The 15,595-nt window shown below is 39.5% G+C and overlaps 1 protein-coding gene across 1 annotated transcript in view; it reads left to right on the forward strand.

The window, feature by feature from the left end:
• plk4 (polo-like kinase 4 (Drosophila)) overlaps positions 1-15,595 on the forward strand; it is a 42,156-nt gene that overhangs the window by 22,905 nt on the left and 3,656 nt on the right. Inside the window, exons 10-15 of the mRNA XM_059965113.1 lie at positions 1,169-1,318; positions 3,773-3,903; positions 5,199-5,293; positions 5,464-5,584; positions 12,198-12,341; positions 14,709-14,815. Of these exons, the coding sequence (XP_059821096.1) occupies positions 1,169-1,318; positions 3,773-3,903; positions 5,199-5,293; positions 5,464-5,584; positions 12,198-12,341; positions 14,709-14,815 (748 nt within the window). The remainder of the gene's footprint in view (positions 1-1,168; positions 1,319-3,772; positions 3,904-5,198; positions 5,294-5,463; positions 5,585-12,197; positions 12,342-14,708; positions 14,816-15,595) is intronic.

Here is a 15,595-nt window from a genome sequence, read left to right on the forward strand (position 1 = left end):
TAATGGTAGGGGTCCATGCATAAAAAAAGGTTGGGAACTCCTGTCCTAGATTTTCACATAATTCTCTTTCATCCATCCTTCCCTTTCTCACCTGAACTCAACTGTCAGTTTATGCTCTTTCCCCTCCCACTACCTTTTTATTCTGGTTTTTGCTGTCTTCTTTTCCAGTCTCAATGAAGGGTTTCAACCTAAAGCATCGACTGTTCATTTCCATTCATTGATACTGCTTGACTTACTGAGTTCCTCCAGCATTTTGTGTGTTGCTCAAGTTTTTAAAGAATTTCATATTGCTCCAATAAATCAGTTTCCTCTAATATTTGGACTGGTTGATTTGAATCCATTTTGAAATCTGTATATGGATGGAAAATTTCAATCATTAAATGAGAGTTAATATTGGACAAATTTTAAATTATTCTTCAAATTTACTTATTTTTTTAATCCTTTTGGATAATGTCTGAAACCTTTACCCGAATATCCAGTTTATTCCATCGTATGTAGTAAGAAAGAATATTAACTGATTTCTAGCAACCCAATTTGTTTAAAAAAATGAGTGTACAGTATATGTTCAGGTTATTAACGGGAAAGATTGTATACAAGCTCAGTGTTATTAAGATACAAGCTTAGTGGCCTTTTGCCTTTTATCATTTGAATAATAACATTTTTACATACTATTTTGTGATGTCATGGTTGATGAGCAAACATGTTCTGTGATTCTATTTAACGTAGTATGGCATGCATCAAATGAATTCTGGAGTATAACAACACGCTTTACAAATATAGTTATTATTTGAGTACTCAAATTATAGAAGTAAATAGGTTAAGCAACAAGTGTGAGATAAACTGTATTATTTCAGTTAATGCTATTCCATCAAATAAATATACTTAAGCAAACATTTTTAAACAAACATCTGTGCCTGAGCAGTATACCTCTAGCTGTTGCACTGTTGAAAGATCATTAATTTTAAATATTGTGCTTTCAATGTATCATGCTGTTTCCAACATTTTGTTTTTATTTCAAGTTTCCAACATTACATTCAAAGCAAAATCAAAATACTGGTACTCTTTGGTTAGAGAATGTTAAATTTGATTGTTTCAAAAATTGGACAGAAGTCCATAATACAAAAAATCATTCTTACATTAGTTCCACTGTTCCCATACTTGGTTTCAGAAATCTATTGGAAGAAGTATCAGTATGCATCAAAGTTTGTTCAGTTGGTGAGATCCAAAACTCCAAAGATAACACTGTACACTAAGTATGGCAAATGTATGTTAATGGAGAATGGCCCACAAGCTGATTCTGAAGTCTGTTTTTACGATGGTAAGTCTTACATACTTAATCTATGCTTATGCTTGCATGTAGACTTTCTTGTTTTCATTTCATAGAAATCTTTGGCTTGCAAGGAGCAGGGTGATTCCCAATATCACTGCTGGCCAAGCCACAGTTATTGGCTGCAAATTTTGGCTTTTGGCACTTAATGGGTGCCTCCAATTATTTTAAAATCTGCTGAATGTTTCTGTCTCCATCGATTAATGGATTTTCAGGCTCCCATTGTTTCTAGATACACTTTCTTTATATAAAAATACTTGTCTTTAAATTACTTTAAATCTATATCCTAGAGTTATTGATCTCAATGCTAAAGGAAATTAGCCCTTCCTTTGTATTTATCAACCATTTTACTCAATTAAGTCTCTCCTCAATGCCTTGCATTCTGAGTCAAATTTGGAATATTCTTGGGGCAACAAGGAAGAAGCAGAGTTTGCAAAATGAATAGGTTGAAAGGATGAGAATCTGAGATTATTGAATTTGTTGAAGAATTGAAAAACTAACTTGTAAATGCTGAGAATCTTTCATTGTTATACAGAAGGATCTTGGTCTGGTACTTTTGGAAACCAGTTACTATAATTGCAAATTAATAGCAAATTATTGGGAAGGCAAATGGTTTGTTGCCTGTTATTGCAAAGTAGTTGGAGTATAAATTAGGCAAGCACACATAGAATATTCCCAACAGTTTTAATATCTGAACTAGACTGCATATACAGTAGAGGCAACGAGATGTATAGTAAAGCTAAATTCTGATGGTTTGTCTTCCTGCTCACTTGGAGTGTGACTAGAGGCCTAAAGTGCTAGCTAGGTGTACAGCCAGAGCTAGAGCAGGGGTCTGAGTACTTGTAGGTACATTTTCCGTGCCTTTTAAATTCACTGGGTTTGCTGGAAAATTTATTACACTAGCATGTAACGTAAAAAGTAGTCAAATAAAAGTGCATTTGGTAATAATAGGAATAACATCCAGTGGTGTGGAAATTCTGATACTCTGGCACTGGCCGAAGTTCTAAGTGTGTTTGACTGTAAGAGTTTTATTGTACTAGATTGGTTCCTAGAATGAAAAGTGTTATAAGATGAGAGATCAAATGAGATTGAAATGTAAAGATCTCAATGAGATATACAAGAATTAGAGAATCTAATGCTCAGTAGTTTAAGCCTTAGAATTAGGGAATTAATCATTTAGGACTTGGATGAGAAGATATTTTTATTTCATAAGGTGGAGTATTTTTAATATTTTCTATGTCTGTATTCAGCCATAAAGCACATTCCAGACTGAGATTTGAAGATTTCTGTGCAGTAAGAGAATTGAGGAAATCGAAGAATTGAACAGAAAATAGGATTTGGTGTGAAGAATCAACCATAACATTATTGGATGATGGAGCAGGCATGACTGATGAAACAAACTTTTATTTGTCATTTTAAATCTGTAGTTGGTAGATCCTTTATTGAATGTGATTACCAGAACTGTACAGTACTTCAGCTGTATAAAACTATTCAGGCCACAACTTAAACATTACTTGACTGCTCCTACAGCCAGTAAAGTATCTTGAAGGCTTTCATAACCACCTAACTTTCATCTCTTACCTTTTCTAGAGATTTGTGGTCCACTGTTCCTTTAGAGTTCTCATTGTAAGATTTATTAAGTATGTCTTGGTTGCCCTCCCCAAATGCATTGCATAATACCTCAGGCTAACTTTTCTCACCTCTCTGTACTTTTGTCTAGGTGATTGATGTACAATATTACTGCACTGTACACTTTCTATAACCAAATTTAGCACTAACTGGAAACATCTTGATCATAGCTCCTATCAACATTCCTTCTATATTTTTTTACAGTTGCACTGACTATCCATTGCTCTGAGCAGGACATTTTTACACAGCCTGAAAACTGCATAGCACTTTAATTTTTTTTGTAATATGTATACTATGAATAGTTAGAATGAAAATTGACTTTATTAATTGAAGGATATAATGAAATATGATACAACAAAGAAAATCTTCCACGTTTCATAAACTTTTTCTCAATCTGTCTTTATTCCAGCTTTGCAGGGCAAAGGCTATGTGTGCAAGAGCATTTCAGTTACTGTGTGACTGCACACCTGTGCAGCTTAGAGGGAACACTGGTCTTCCAGGCTAAATCATTGATGTGGATCATAAAGCAAAGGAGCTAGAAATGAGCTCTACAAAATGCCACTGCATTGAGCCACTTGTCACTAAGGCAACTGTGTATTTCCTGCTATATAGACTGTATCAGTCCTTTTTTAGGATGCTGTGAGCTTTTGCTTTTCTGACCAGTTTGCCGTGCAGGATTTGTTAAGGTCTTTCTAAAATTAATGTTAAGTGTAGCGAATGTTCTCTTCATTAACTCTGCTGATTATCTCCAATTTACTGGACCTGATCTGAGCTGACCATCCTTGATTAATTAAACTCAATAAAATTGCTTAACAGGAGCAAAAGTTAATAAGACGTCTGAGTTTATTCGTGTCATAGAAAAATCTGGGAAATCACACACACTTAAAGGAGGGAAAATAAATGACTTGGATGAAGAAATAAAATATTATGTGGAACATGCGCATGAGGTAAGGCTATTATTCTTGAAGCTCAGTTAAACTCCAATAATCTGGCATCCTTGGATTTTGAGAGTGACAGGCATTCAGATTTTCTGAAATGTTGGATGTTACTCTTATGAATATCCAAACAGTTCAATTTAACTTTTTGTTTAAACATGTTTCACAATAGTATGAAATTTGTGATCATGCGGTGAATCTGATGAATTTAACTGGAGCAGGGAATATAGAAGTGTGTGGGCCCGACCAACTCATGTTCCAGATCCCAACCCTGGTTCTTGTTACATGCCTAGCTCAGAATCTAAATCCTGGCCCTGGCTGCACTTCAGATCTTCCTGGCTCTGGACTCCCAGCCTAGTTCACTTTGGGACCCCTTCCTCTCATTTCAAAATAATGAGAGAGCTGGATTTTTGAACAATTGAATGTTTGGTTATCAGAGTTTTACTGTAGTAGTTTTTTACTGAATTGAATGTTCATAAGCATTTTCTTTTTTTAAATAATTTGATGTAATTTATATAAATTCTAGTCTAGCTAGGATATGTATAATCTAGAACATCATTGTACTTCATTTTATGGTCTTATTGTCTCTTGTGTCTTGATTCATCTGAATGAAACAAAGTTAAGGACAAAGCATTTTCTTTCCAGATTTTATTTAACCTAGATTAAATTTATCTATATCAAGTATCTATGAAGCATATTTTAACTATATCTACAGCAATTGTCAACCACTCAGCAAAGATCTTTAGGGTAAAAATGAATGTTTTTTTATTAAGTTAACTTGATCTTAAATTATTGAAGCTCTATTTTATTAATAAGTCCAGTAAGCTGCTTGTCAATGTTTAGTAATAGAGATGGGAAGCAAAAATACAGAACCTATCATCATACAAAGTTCATTTTGAAGGTAATTTTAAATTATTGGCTCAGCAAGATTCAATTTGGGAATAGCCTTTATTTCAATAAGATCACCATTATGGATACCTGCTTATCAGTACCCAGTAGTTCTACATTAAAGTCATGATACTGACTTTGATGGGTGCAGAAATTTGTATGTACAATTTGGCTATCTTGACCTTGAAGAAAAGTAGTTTCATAAGTTAAACTGTTCTATCTATTCAAATTTTATACTTAAAATTAGTAAGACTTCAATTTGTTAATGCTCAACATGATTCCAATAGTTGGAAAAATACTTAAGGGTATGCAGTATGAAGGTTTTATTGATTAAAGTAAATGAGCATAACAAAACTGAAATTGAATAACAATTATACTAAGTTATTTTGTTTAACTTTATATAATGTTGTGTCCCATAGGCTTATCAGACTTGTCAAGATCTGGAATCAATCATTGCTGAACAAGAAGGAAGAAAGGGAAAACAGATGTCATTTTTCCCTATAATTATTGGAAGGTAAAAATATTTACTAATTAATATACTAGCAATGTACATAATTCAGAATGTTTTGGAAATGAAAAGTGCATTTAAAGGCACTGTTGGGACAGGAAAGTCTGAAAGAACCTTTTTTAAATGGTAGTTTATTGAATTGTTCACTATCTAATAAGTTTTATTATCTATAATAGGCGGCCTGCAAACATAGATTCCATGCTACCCCCAACTCCTACATTGGATCCAAAACATGAATTGCAGGAGCAACCACTGATTCAAAATAGAACTAACCAGACTGTAAGCATTAGTCCCTCGGTAAGCAAACATTTGTTTATTATTTGCTATGAAACAAGCAGCTTCTGCATACCAGATTATAATGTCAATTTAGAAAGAGATGTATTTTTGCCACTCACTTCAACTCTCACTCTCATTCCCATTCGGATATGTCCATACATGGCCTCCTCTACTGCCAAGATGAGGCCAAAATTCGGTTGGAGGAACAACATCTCATTTACTGTATGGGTGGTCTCCAGACCCTTGGTATGAACATCGAATTCTCCAACTTCTGGTAATTCCCTCCCTCTCCCTTCCCCATCCCACCTCTACTCTGTCTCCTCTTCTAGCTCTCATGACTCTGCCTTCTTCTACTACCCATAGTGCTTTCCCCTTAGATTCCTTCTTCATCTCTCCTGCTTATCCCCTCCCCCACCCCTTGATCTTTCCTCTGATTGATTTTCCACCATCTTCCTACCTTCTTTATAGGGCCCCTGTCCCCTCCTTCTTTAGTCCTGACGAAGGGTCTCAACCCAAAACGTTGACTGCTTCTTTCAACGGATGCTGCCTGACCTGCTGAGTTCGTCCAGCTTTTTTGTACATCTTGATTTGACCACAGCATCTGCAGTGCACTTTGTGTTTTTCTGTGGCGGGTTAAGGTTGATCTTGAGATTGCACTCACTTCTATCATTTAGGCTAATATTAAGATTTGGTAGAGCAATATGAAATATTAAAAGCTCTAAATAGATTGGTTCCATGCTGTTTGGAGCTTTCTTTGCTGTGATACATGCTGATAATTTGTATCTGAAATGTGAGAATACTTCAAAACAAAAAGTGAAGGTCTTGTTTGATTCAGTGGTTGAAAGAAACTTCAGCACTTTTCATTGGTACAAATTTCCCATCCAGTCTTCCAGTTACTCAGAGCACAACAAAATTAATCTTCTGATCTGCACAAACTTGGAAATGTAAACTGGGAAACATATTTTCAGGGAAGTGCATGGTGGAAATGTGGAGTTTGTTTAGGGAGCACTTGCATGGGGTTCTGATAGGTTTTTCCCATTGATGCAGGAAAAGGATGGCAGGATTAATGAGCCATGGTTGACAAGAAAGGTAGAATATTTTGTCAAGAGGAAGAAGAAAGCTTATTTAATGCTTCAGAAAGAAAAAACACAGCTGTTGGTGAGTTGTAAGGTAGACAGGAATGAGATTAAGAAGGGATTTAGGAGAGTTAGAAGGGGAAATAAAAAGGCTTTAGGAAAACCCCAAAGTGTTCTACATGTTTGTGAAGAACAGGAGAATGACTAGGGTTGAAGGTGGGAGTGCTGAGGAATAAAGGGGGAAATGTGCTTGGAGCCAGAGGAGTTAGGAGACGGTTCTTAATGAATACTTTGCTTCATTGTTCAGCAGTGATAGGAGTATTGTGAGAGACTATTTTGCTGGAGCATGTTGAGGCTAATAAAAGGACAGTATTGGAGCTTTTAAAAACATTAGGATAGATAAGTCCCTGGACTGAATAGGATATACCACTGTTTATTAAGGGAAGCTACACAAGAGATTGCTGGGATGCTGACAATTATCTTTGTGTCTTCACTGGCCACAGGAGTAGTGCAAGATATACTTTGTAAGATCGAACTTGAAGGCAGCGTACAAAGTTCTTAGCAGGATTCTTAACAGTGTGGAGTCACAGGGTTCTTGGGTCTAAGTCCATTGATCCTTCAAAGTTGCTGCACAAATTGGTAGTGTGGTTAGAAAGTGTATGGTGTGGTCAGCAAACTAAGTTCAAAAGCCATAAGTAAAGTTGCAGCTTTATAAGATTCTGGTTAGGCCACACTTGGAGTATTGTGTTTAATCCTGATCATCTCATCATAGTATGGATGTGGAAGCTTTAGGGAGGATGCAGAAGAGATTTACCAGGATGCTGCCTGGATTAGAATAAGTATTTTGAGGAAAATGAGCTGGGTCTTTTCTCTTTGAAGTGAAGGAGAATGAGAGGTGACCTGATAGAGGTTTTTAAGATGTTAAAAGGCATAGAAAGGTCAGCACATTTAGGTGACTTGATAAAGGTGTTTAAGATGATAAGAGGCATAGAAAGAGCCTGTACTGTGCTATAATGTTCTGTGTTCTAAGTCAGGGTGAGAGATGTCTCGGATCAGGTCCACAAGAATTTTAAAGGGGAAGGGGGAGCAGCCAGAAGTCTTGGTACATATTGACACCAATGACATAGGTGGGAGGTCCTGAAGAGAGATTTTAAGGAGCTAGGTAGAAAGCTGAAAAGCAAGACCTCCAGGGTAGTAATCTTTGGTTTGTTGCCTGTATCATGTGCCAGTGAGGGTAAGAATAGGATGATTTGACAGATAATGCATGGCTGAGGAACTGGTAGGGAACAGGTTCAGATTTCTGCATCATTGGGACCTCTTCTAGAGAAGATGTGAGCTGTACAGAAGTGACAGATTACCCCTGAACCTGAGGGGCAACCAGTATCCTTGTGATCAGGTTTGCTAGAGCTGTTTGGGCGGATTTAAACTAATGTGTTAAGGGGTTGGGAATGGAGTGATCGGGCTGAGGACAGGGTAGTTGGTTTACAAACACAGGCAGTCCTACTGGCAAGGACAGGCTGATGATGCTGCAAATTTTCAGTCAACAGGATGAGCTGCAATGTAAAAAGGGACAAAACTGAAAAGGATGATGAATACAGTACTGAAGGTGTTATATTTAAATGCACACAGTATATGGAACAAGGTAGATGAACTTTTTGGCATAAATGATTTTGTGGCCATCACTGAATCATGGCTGAAAGAAGATTATAGCTGGGAGCTTAACATCCAAGGATACACTTTTTATTGAAAGGGTAGGCAGGGTGGTGAGATAGCTCTGTTAATAAAAATTGAAATCAAATCATTATAAAGAGGTGACATAGGATTGGATGGTGTAGAATCATTGTGGGTAGAGCGCTGGCAACCCTTGGCATTCTTCGGCAAGCACCTACCTAGCAGAGAGAGAGAGAAAAAAATAATAAATAAAACATAATAATAAATAAACAAGTAAATCAATTACGTATATTGAATAGATTTTTTTAAATGTGCAAAAACAGAAATACTGTATATTAAAAAAAGTGAGATAATATCCAAAACTTTAAAGTCCATTTAGGAATCAGATGGCAGAGGGGAAGAAGTTGTTCCTGAATTGCTGAGTGTGTGCCTTCAGACTTCTGTATCTCCTACCTGATGGTAACAGTGAGAAAAGGGCACGCCCTGGGTGCTGGAGGTCCTTAATAATGGACGCTGCCTTTCTGAGACACTGCTCCCTAAAGGTGTCCTGGGTACTTTGTAGGTTAGTGCCCAAGATGGAGCTGACTAGATTCACAACCTTCTGCAGCTTCTTGCAGCCCTCTGCAGTAGTCCCTCCGTACCAGACAGTGATGCAGCCTGGCCGAATGCACTCCATGGTACAACTATAGAAGTTTTTGAGTGTATTTGTTGACATGCCAAATCTCTTCAAACTCTTAATAAAGAATAGCCGCTATCTTGCCGCCTTTATGACGACATTGATATGTTGAGACCAGGTTAGATCTCCAGAGATCTTGACACCGAGAAGCTTGAAGTCGCTTAGTCTCTCCACTTCTGATCCCTCTATGAGGATTGGTATGTGTTCCTTCATCTTGCCCTTCCCGAAGTCCACAATCAGCTCTTTTGTCTTACTGACGTTGAGTGCCAGGAGTTGGTGTTTGAGCTATGCCTAGTCACACAGTCATGTGTATACAGAGAGCAGAGCAGTGGGCTAAGCATACACCCCTGATGTGCACCAGTGTTGATTGTCAGCGAGTAGGATATGTTATCACCAATCCACACAGACTGTGGTCTTCTGGTTGGGAAGTGGATGATCCAATTGCAGAGGAAGGTACAGAAGTCCAGGTTTTGCAACTTCTCAATCAGGATTGTGGGAATGATGGTATTAAATACTGAACTGTAGTCAATGAACAGCATCCTGACGTATGTGTTTGTGTTGTCTAAGTGGTCTAAAGCCATGTGGAGAGCCATTGAGATTGCGTCTGCCATTGACCTATTGTGGCGATAGGCAAATTGCAATGGGTCCAAGTCCTTGCTGAGGCAGGAGTACAGTCTAGCAATAACCAATCTTTCAAAGAGTTTCATCACCGTCAATGTGAGTGCTGCCAGCAATAGTTGTTAGGGCAGTTCACATTATTATTCTTTGGCACTGGTATAATTGTTGCCTTTTTGAAAGCAAGTGGGAACTTCCGTCCGTAGCAGTCAGAGGTTGAAAATGTCCTTAAATACTCCCGCACAGGTTTTCAGACCCTTACCAGGTACTCCATTGGGACTTTCCACCTTGTGAGGGTTCACTCTCTTTAAAGATAGTCTAACATCAGCCTCTGAGACACAGGGTCATCAGGTACAGCAGGGATCTTAACAGCTGTAGTTGTGTTATCCCTTTCAAAGTGGGCATAGAAAGCGTTGAATTCATCTGGTAGTGAAGCATCGCTGCCATTCATACTATTGGGTTTCACTTTGTAGGAAGTAATGCCTTGCAGACCCTGCCGGAGTTGCCATGCATCTGATACCGCCTCCAAACTTGTTTGAAGTTGTCTCTTCGCCCTTGAAATAGCCCTCTGCAAATCATACCTGGTTTTTTGGTACAGGCCTGGGTTGCCAGACTTGAAAGCCACAGATCTAGCCTTCAGCAGATGACGTACCTCCTGCTTCATCCACGGCTTTGGTTTGGGAATGTACAGTAGGCACACACTCATCCACACAGGTTTTAACTGCAACATTCTCATCCAGGTCCAAAGATGAATCGCTGAATACAGTCCAGACCACCGATTCAAAGCAGTCCTGTAGGCACTACTGTGCTTCCCTTGTCTAAACCTTCTTGGTCCTCACTGCTGGTGCTGCAGTCTTCAGTCTCTGCCTGTACTCAGGGAGTAGAAGTACAGCTTGAAACCATGGATGAACAGAGAGCCAATCTCTACTGGTCCAGGCCTGTAAAGTGCAAATTGGATGGCCTTGACCTATCCAGGAAATTCATTATAACTTTTATAAAGCAATCTGAGATGCCAAGAGACAATAGCAGTGCAAACATGAGTCCCAGATAAGCTGTCAGTTGTGGCAAGGCTTGCATGCTGTAATGAACTACAACTGATCCTGAGAGAGAACCTGCAGAAAATATGTGTGGCCCAGCTAGAGTCCTCAGCTACTGTATATCCTGCAAGAATCAGCTAGTGGAAGGAAGTACTTGTGGATAGTTTTAACCTCTCCCTTTTCTAATCTGAGATTCCCACCAGCTTTAAGATCACTACCACTCTAATGCCAACAAAAATGGTGACATACCTTAATTACTGTTGCCTGGTGTCTCCGAGAGCCACCATTATGAAATGCTTCAAGAGGTTGGTCACAACACATATCACCTTCAGCCTCCTAGGCAACTTTGACCCTCTGTAATTTGCTTACTGCTGAAACAGACAAGGCCACGATCACAGAGAATGCCACTTTCCTGGCCCTACACTCATCTCTAGAGCATCTTGATAACAAAGACAACTTTGTCATAGTCACAAGGCCTTCAATACCATAGTTCTAAATAAACTCATCTACAGGCTCCTCTCCTGAACCTAGGACTTGCACTTCCATTTGCAAGTGGATCTTTGACTTCCTAACTAATGGACTGCAATCTATAAAGATAGGCTGTAACACCTTCACCACAATTATCCTCGGCGCTGGTGTCCTACAAGTTCTCAGCCCCTCACTATAGTCTCTTTGCACCCGTGACTGTGTGGCCTAATTCTTCTCCAGCTACAAGTTCACAAATGACACCACCAGTGAGCCAGATGCGAAATACTGACAAGATGGAGTACAGGCTGAAGAAGAAGAGCCTACTTTCATGGTGTTAAGATCACTGTTCTCTTAGAACTTGGAACATTGCAGCACAGTGCAAGTCCTTCAGCCCATGTTGTGCTGACGTTTTAACCTACTCTAGAATTAATCATGAGTCCTGATGAAGGGTTTTGGCCTGAAATGTCGACTATTTATTCTTTTCCATAGATGCTGTTTGGCCTACTGAGTTCCTCCAGCATTTTGTGTGTTACCACTTTATCAAAACCAGTCAAAGCACACAGCATGGATTAGATGAAACCAAATGATTATTTAAATTCCATGTTACCTGAAGCAAAAATGTCTTCATGTCAATTTAATTAATACAGGACTAAGTTCAAGATGCTCACCAGATTTCGGTTGAAAATGCCCATTTATGGATCAGTGCCAATCAGGTTAGATGGCTTCAAGGTATAGTCAATAGACAATGGTAGCCATTTGTTGGGAAGTAATTTTGAAAGATTGCAATGAAAGTCAGTTTCAGCCAATGACCAACTAAGTATGCAAATTTAGTTATTGTGTATCATTCTCCTGTGCCTTTTGTCCAATATTTATGATGTGCCTCAAAAGTAATGTCTGTATGTTTTTTGCATATTTCTTCACCGAGTCACTTCTGTTGTAATTTCTACTTTAAATGTTTCAACAAAACTCTTTCCAATTCATGTTACGTTGTGATTCTGTAATAATAGAGTACTTCTTTTTAACAATAATTTGTACACCTGCTGTATTATACAATTTTGACTTTCATACCAGGTTTTATTTTAATTTTTCAGATTTGTTTGTCTGAGGAGTCTATTTTAACAACTTTTACCGATGTTAAAAATAAAACTGCACCTTTATCACAGCCTGCAATATCTCCAAGTCCAGGACAGGTGCTGAAATCTGTTTTTGTACCTAATGTTGGCTGGGCATCCCAGGTATGAATTACTTTATTCTTTTCTCAAAAGAATCAACTGATACTTTGATGTGTAACCACCATCATGAGGAAATGGCTTGATAATTGTTACGTTTGTGAAATTTAAATAATTCAATGATGTAGCAGGTCTTACCTGTTTGCAAAGCCAGATTCTTCTGACTTAGAATAATTGTTATGTTTGAATAATATTTTCAGGGAAAATGTGACATATCCTTAATTTATGCTATTTTCATCATATTTAAAATTTGGGTTAACATAGGTCCTGAAAATAAAGCAGGCTACTAGTTTGGATAACCTCATACTGTCCACCCGGGTTCTTTCATCCTGCATGTATTTACTCTCCATCCTGACACCCCCTTTTTCTGAGGGAGCACTGACTTCTTGCCTCCGTCTCCTGTAGAAGAAAACTAGTATTAATAGCTCTCTAACAGCAGATACCATTTTTGAATATTCTATGGAATCTCTATCAATCATATTCATCAATGTATTTCAAATTCAAACCACTTTTGCAAATATAATTTTTCATCTTGCTTTTTCAGGTATTTTTTAGCTTTGATGAATTTAATACAGTGACCATATTTCACCTCATCCCAGTTACTGCAAGGAATGCTGGCTTCAGTGAACTTCCTGAGGATAGACCCAATGTTTCATTAAGATTGGAATCTAAATCCTTAATATCCTCTTGCAAAAATGCTATCCCCTTCTCACAATTCCTCTGTCTCCACCGCATCTGCTCTCAGGATGAGGCTTTTCATTCCAGGACGAAGGAGATGTCTTCCTTTTTTAAACAAAGGGGCTTCCCTTCTTCCACCATCAACTCTGCTCTCAAACGCATCTCTCCCATTTCCTGCACATTTGCCCTCACCCCATTCAGGATAGGGTTCCCCTTGTCCTCACCTACCACCCCACCAGCCTCCAGGTCCAACGTATAATTCTCCGTAACTTCGGCCACTTCGGTAACTTGGATCCCACTACCAAGCACATCTTTCTCTCCCCCCCTTTCTGCTTTCTGCAGGGATCACTCCCTACGAGACTCCCTTGTCCATTCATTTCCCCCCCCCCCCCAACCCTTCCCACTGATATCCCTCCTGGCACTTACCCTTGTAAGCAGAACAAATGCTACACCTGCTCTTACACTTCCTCCCTCACCACCATTCAGGGCCCCAGACAGTCCTTCCAGGTGAGGCGACATTTCACCTGTGAGTCAGCTCGTGTGGTACTGCATCCGGTGCTCCCGGTGTGGCCTTTTATATATTGGTGAGATCCGACACAGACTGGGAGACCGTTTCGCTGAACACCTACACTTGGTCCACCAGAGAAAACAGGATCTCCCAATGGCTACACATTTTAATTCCACGTCCCATTCCCATTCTGATATGTCTATCCATGGCCTCCTCTACTGTCAAGATGAATCCACACTCAGGTTGGAGGAACAACATCTTATATACCGGCTGGGTAGCCTCCAACCTGATGGCATGAACATTGACTTCTCTAACTTCCGTTAATGCCCCTCCTCCCCTTCTTACCCCATCCCTGACATATTGTTTTTTTACTCCCTCTCTCTGCCTGTTCTCCATCTCCCTCTGGTGCTTCCCCCACCCCCTTTCTTTCTCCCGAGGCTTCCTGCCCCATGATCCTTTCCCTTCTGCAGCTCTGTATCACTTTCGCCGATCACCTTTCCAGTTCCTAGCTTCATCCCACCCCCTCCGGTCTTCTATCATTTTGCCTTTCCCCCTCCCCCACTACTACCATTCAACAGACACCTTGAGCTCCTGTCTTGGGATTTCTCCAGTACCCTTCCTAGTTATCTCCCCTCTTCACTTTGTCCTGATGCAGGGTTTTGACCTAAAACATCAAAAGTTCCTTTCCTCCCACAGATACTGCTTCAGTTCTTCCAGCAAACTATTGGTTGCTGCAGAGTTCAGTGACTAATAAGATGATAAGAAGATTAATAATCTCTTCTCTAAGCCTGAGCATTTCTCAAAGGGACTACTAGTTTAAGGCCACAGACTATATTTATTGCATCACTCTACAGAGCCACTTATACAAAAAGAAACTGAGGGACAAACCAGAATAAACTATTAATAACAATGGGGGGAGAAAACTGATGTATGGTTAGGCAACCAGTATTGGGGGTTGAGTCTAAAAGTGACCACTAAAATTTTTTAATTAAATAAAGTATTTTTCCAAACACTTGATTCCCATTTATTATACATGAAGAACAAAAGGCATTTAATACTAAATATGTATAAGTACTGTACTTTTTTGAGATTTACTCAAATAGCAGTCATTAATTTTAAGGTATTTGTTAGAATACAAGAAAGAATCAGGGCCTAAAATTAATGTTTGCTAATTCCTTATTTGATAGCTCAACAACGGAGAAGTCTGGGTTCAATTTAATGATGGTTCTCAGCTCCTGGTTCAAGCTGGTGTTGCAGCGGTCATTTACACACCTCCTCAGGGCCAATCAATCAGGTAAGTAAATTTTCTGATGTGGCACATACTACTATCCACTCTCCTAATTATAGAATAGCATAGAACCTTGTGCAAAACTAAAAGTTTAACTCATATCTGCGTGTTCGTCTATCGTCGTCGGTGCTTGATTAGGATTGAAGTGAGGGAGAGTTGCACAGCGTCAGCCTCACTCTCTCTTCCCAATTCCCATCTGGATCGAGTGGCAAGAGAAGAGTCAAGACAGCTGGAGATGGGACTAGGCACAGTGGATGACCAGGACATCTTCTGTGTCTAGTCATGCACTGTGCGTTTCACAATGCTTGCAGAGACTGCCTTCTTGACTGTTGTACCTTCCATTGGTCTCATCCGCTCAGTCCACTGGAGTCTGTCTTTACATGCTGGGATAGACAACTCCCCATCTCACCAAAGGTTAAAGACCTGTCGGCTACCCTCAGCTGGTTTAGCCAGCTTGTCAAAGCCATTTCCCGGGGTGCAGCCGCTGTCACATGCAAACAGCTACAGGGAGCCACAGGTGAGAGCTGAGTGCCAGGTGGGGACCAAAGGTGGAGAAACCACCTTGAAAAGGACACAACATATTCCCCTACCAGAGGTGCTACCCCTCCCTGATACCCCATACATCCCTCTGTTATCTACAATTGAGTGGAAGTACTTCTCAATATGAATTGACAACTGGTTGGTGGTGTAACCACCGGACTTCGAGGCGAGTGGTCCCGAGTTCGAATCTGGCTGGCTCCTTGCACACTTTCTGTCCATGCTGGGTTGAGAGTCCAGCTAGCAGCT

The sequence above is a fragment of the Hypanus sabinus genome, chromosome 3 (assembly GCF_030144855.1).
Source record: "Hypanus sabinus isolate sHypSab1 chromosome 3, sHypSab1.hap1, whole genome shotgun sequence".
Lineage (NCBI taxonomy): Eukaryota > Metazoa > Chordata > Chondrichthyes > Myliobatiformes > Dasyatidae > Hypanus > Hypanus sabinus.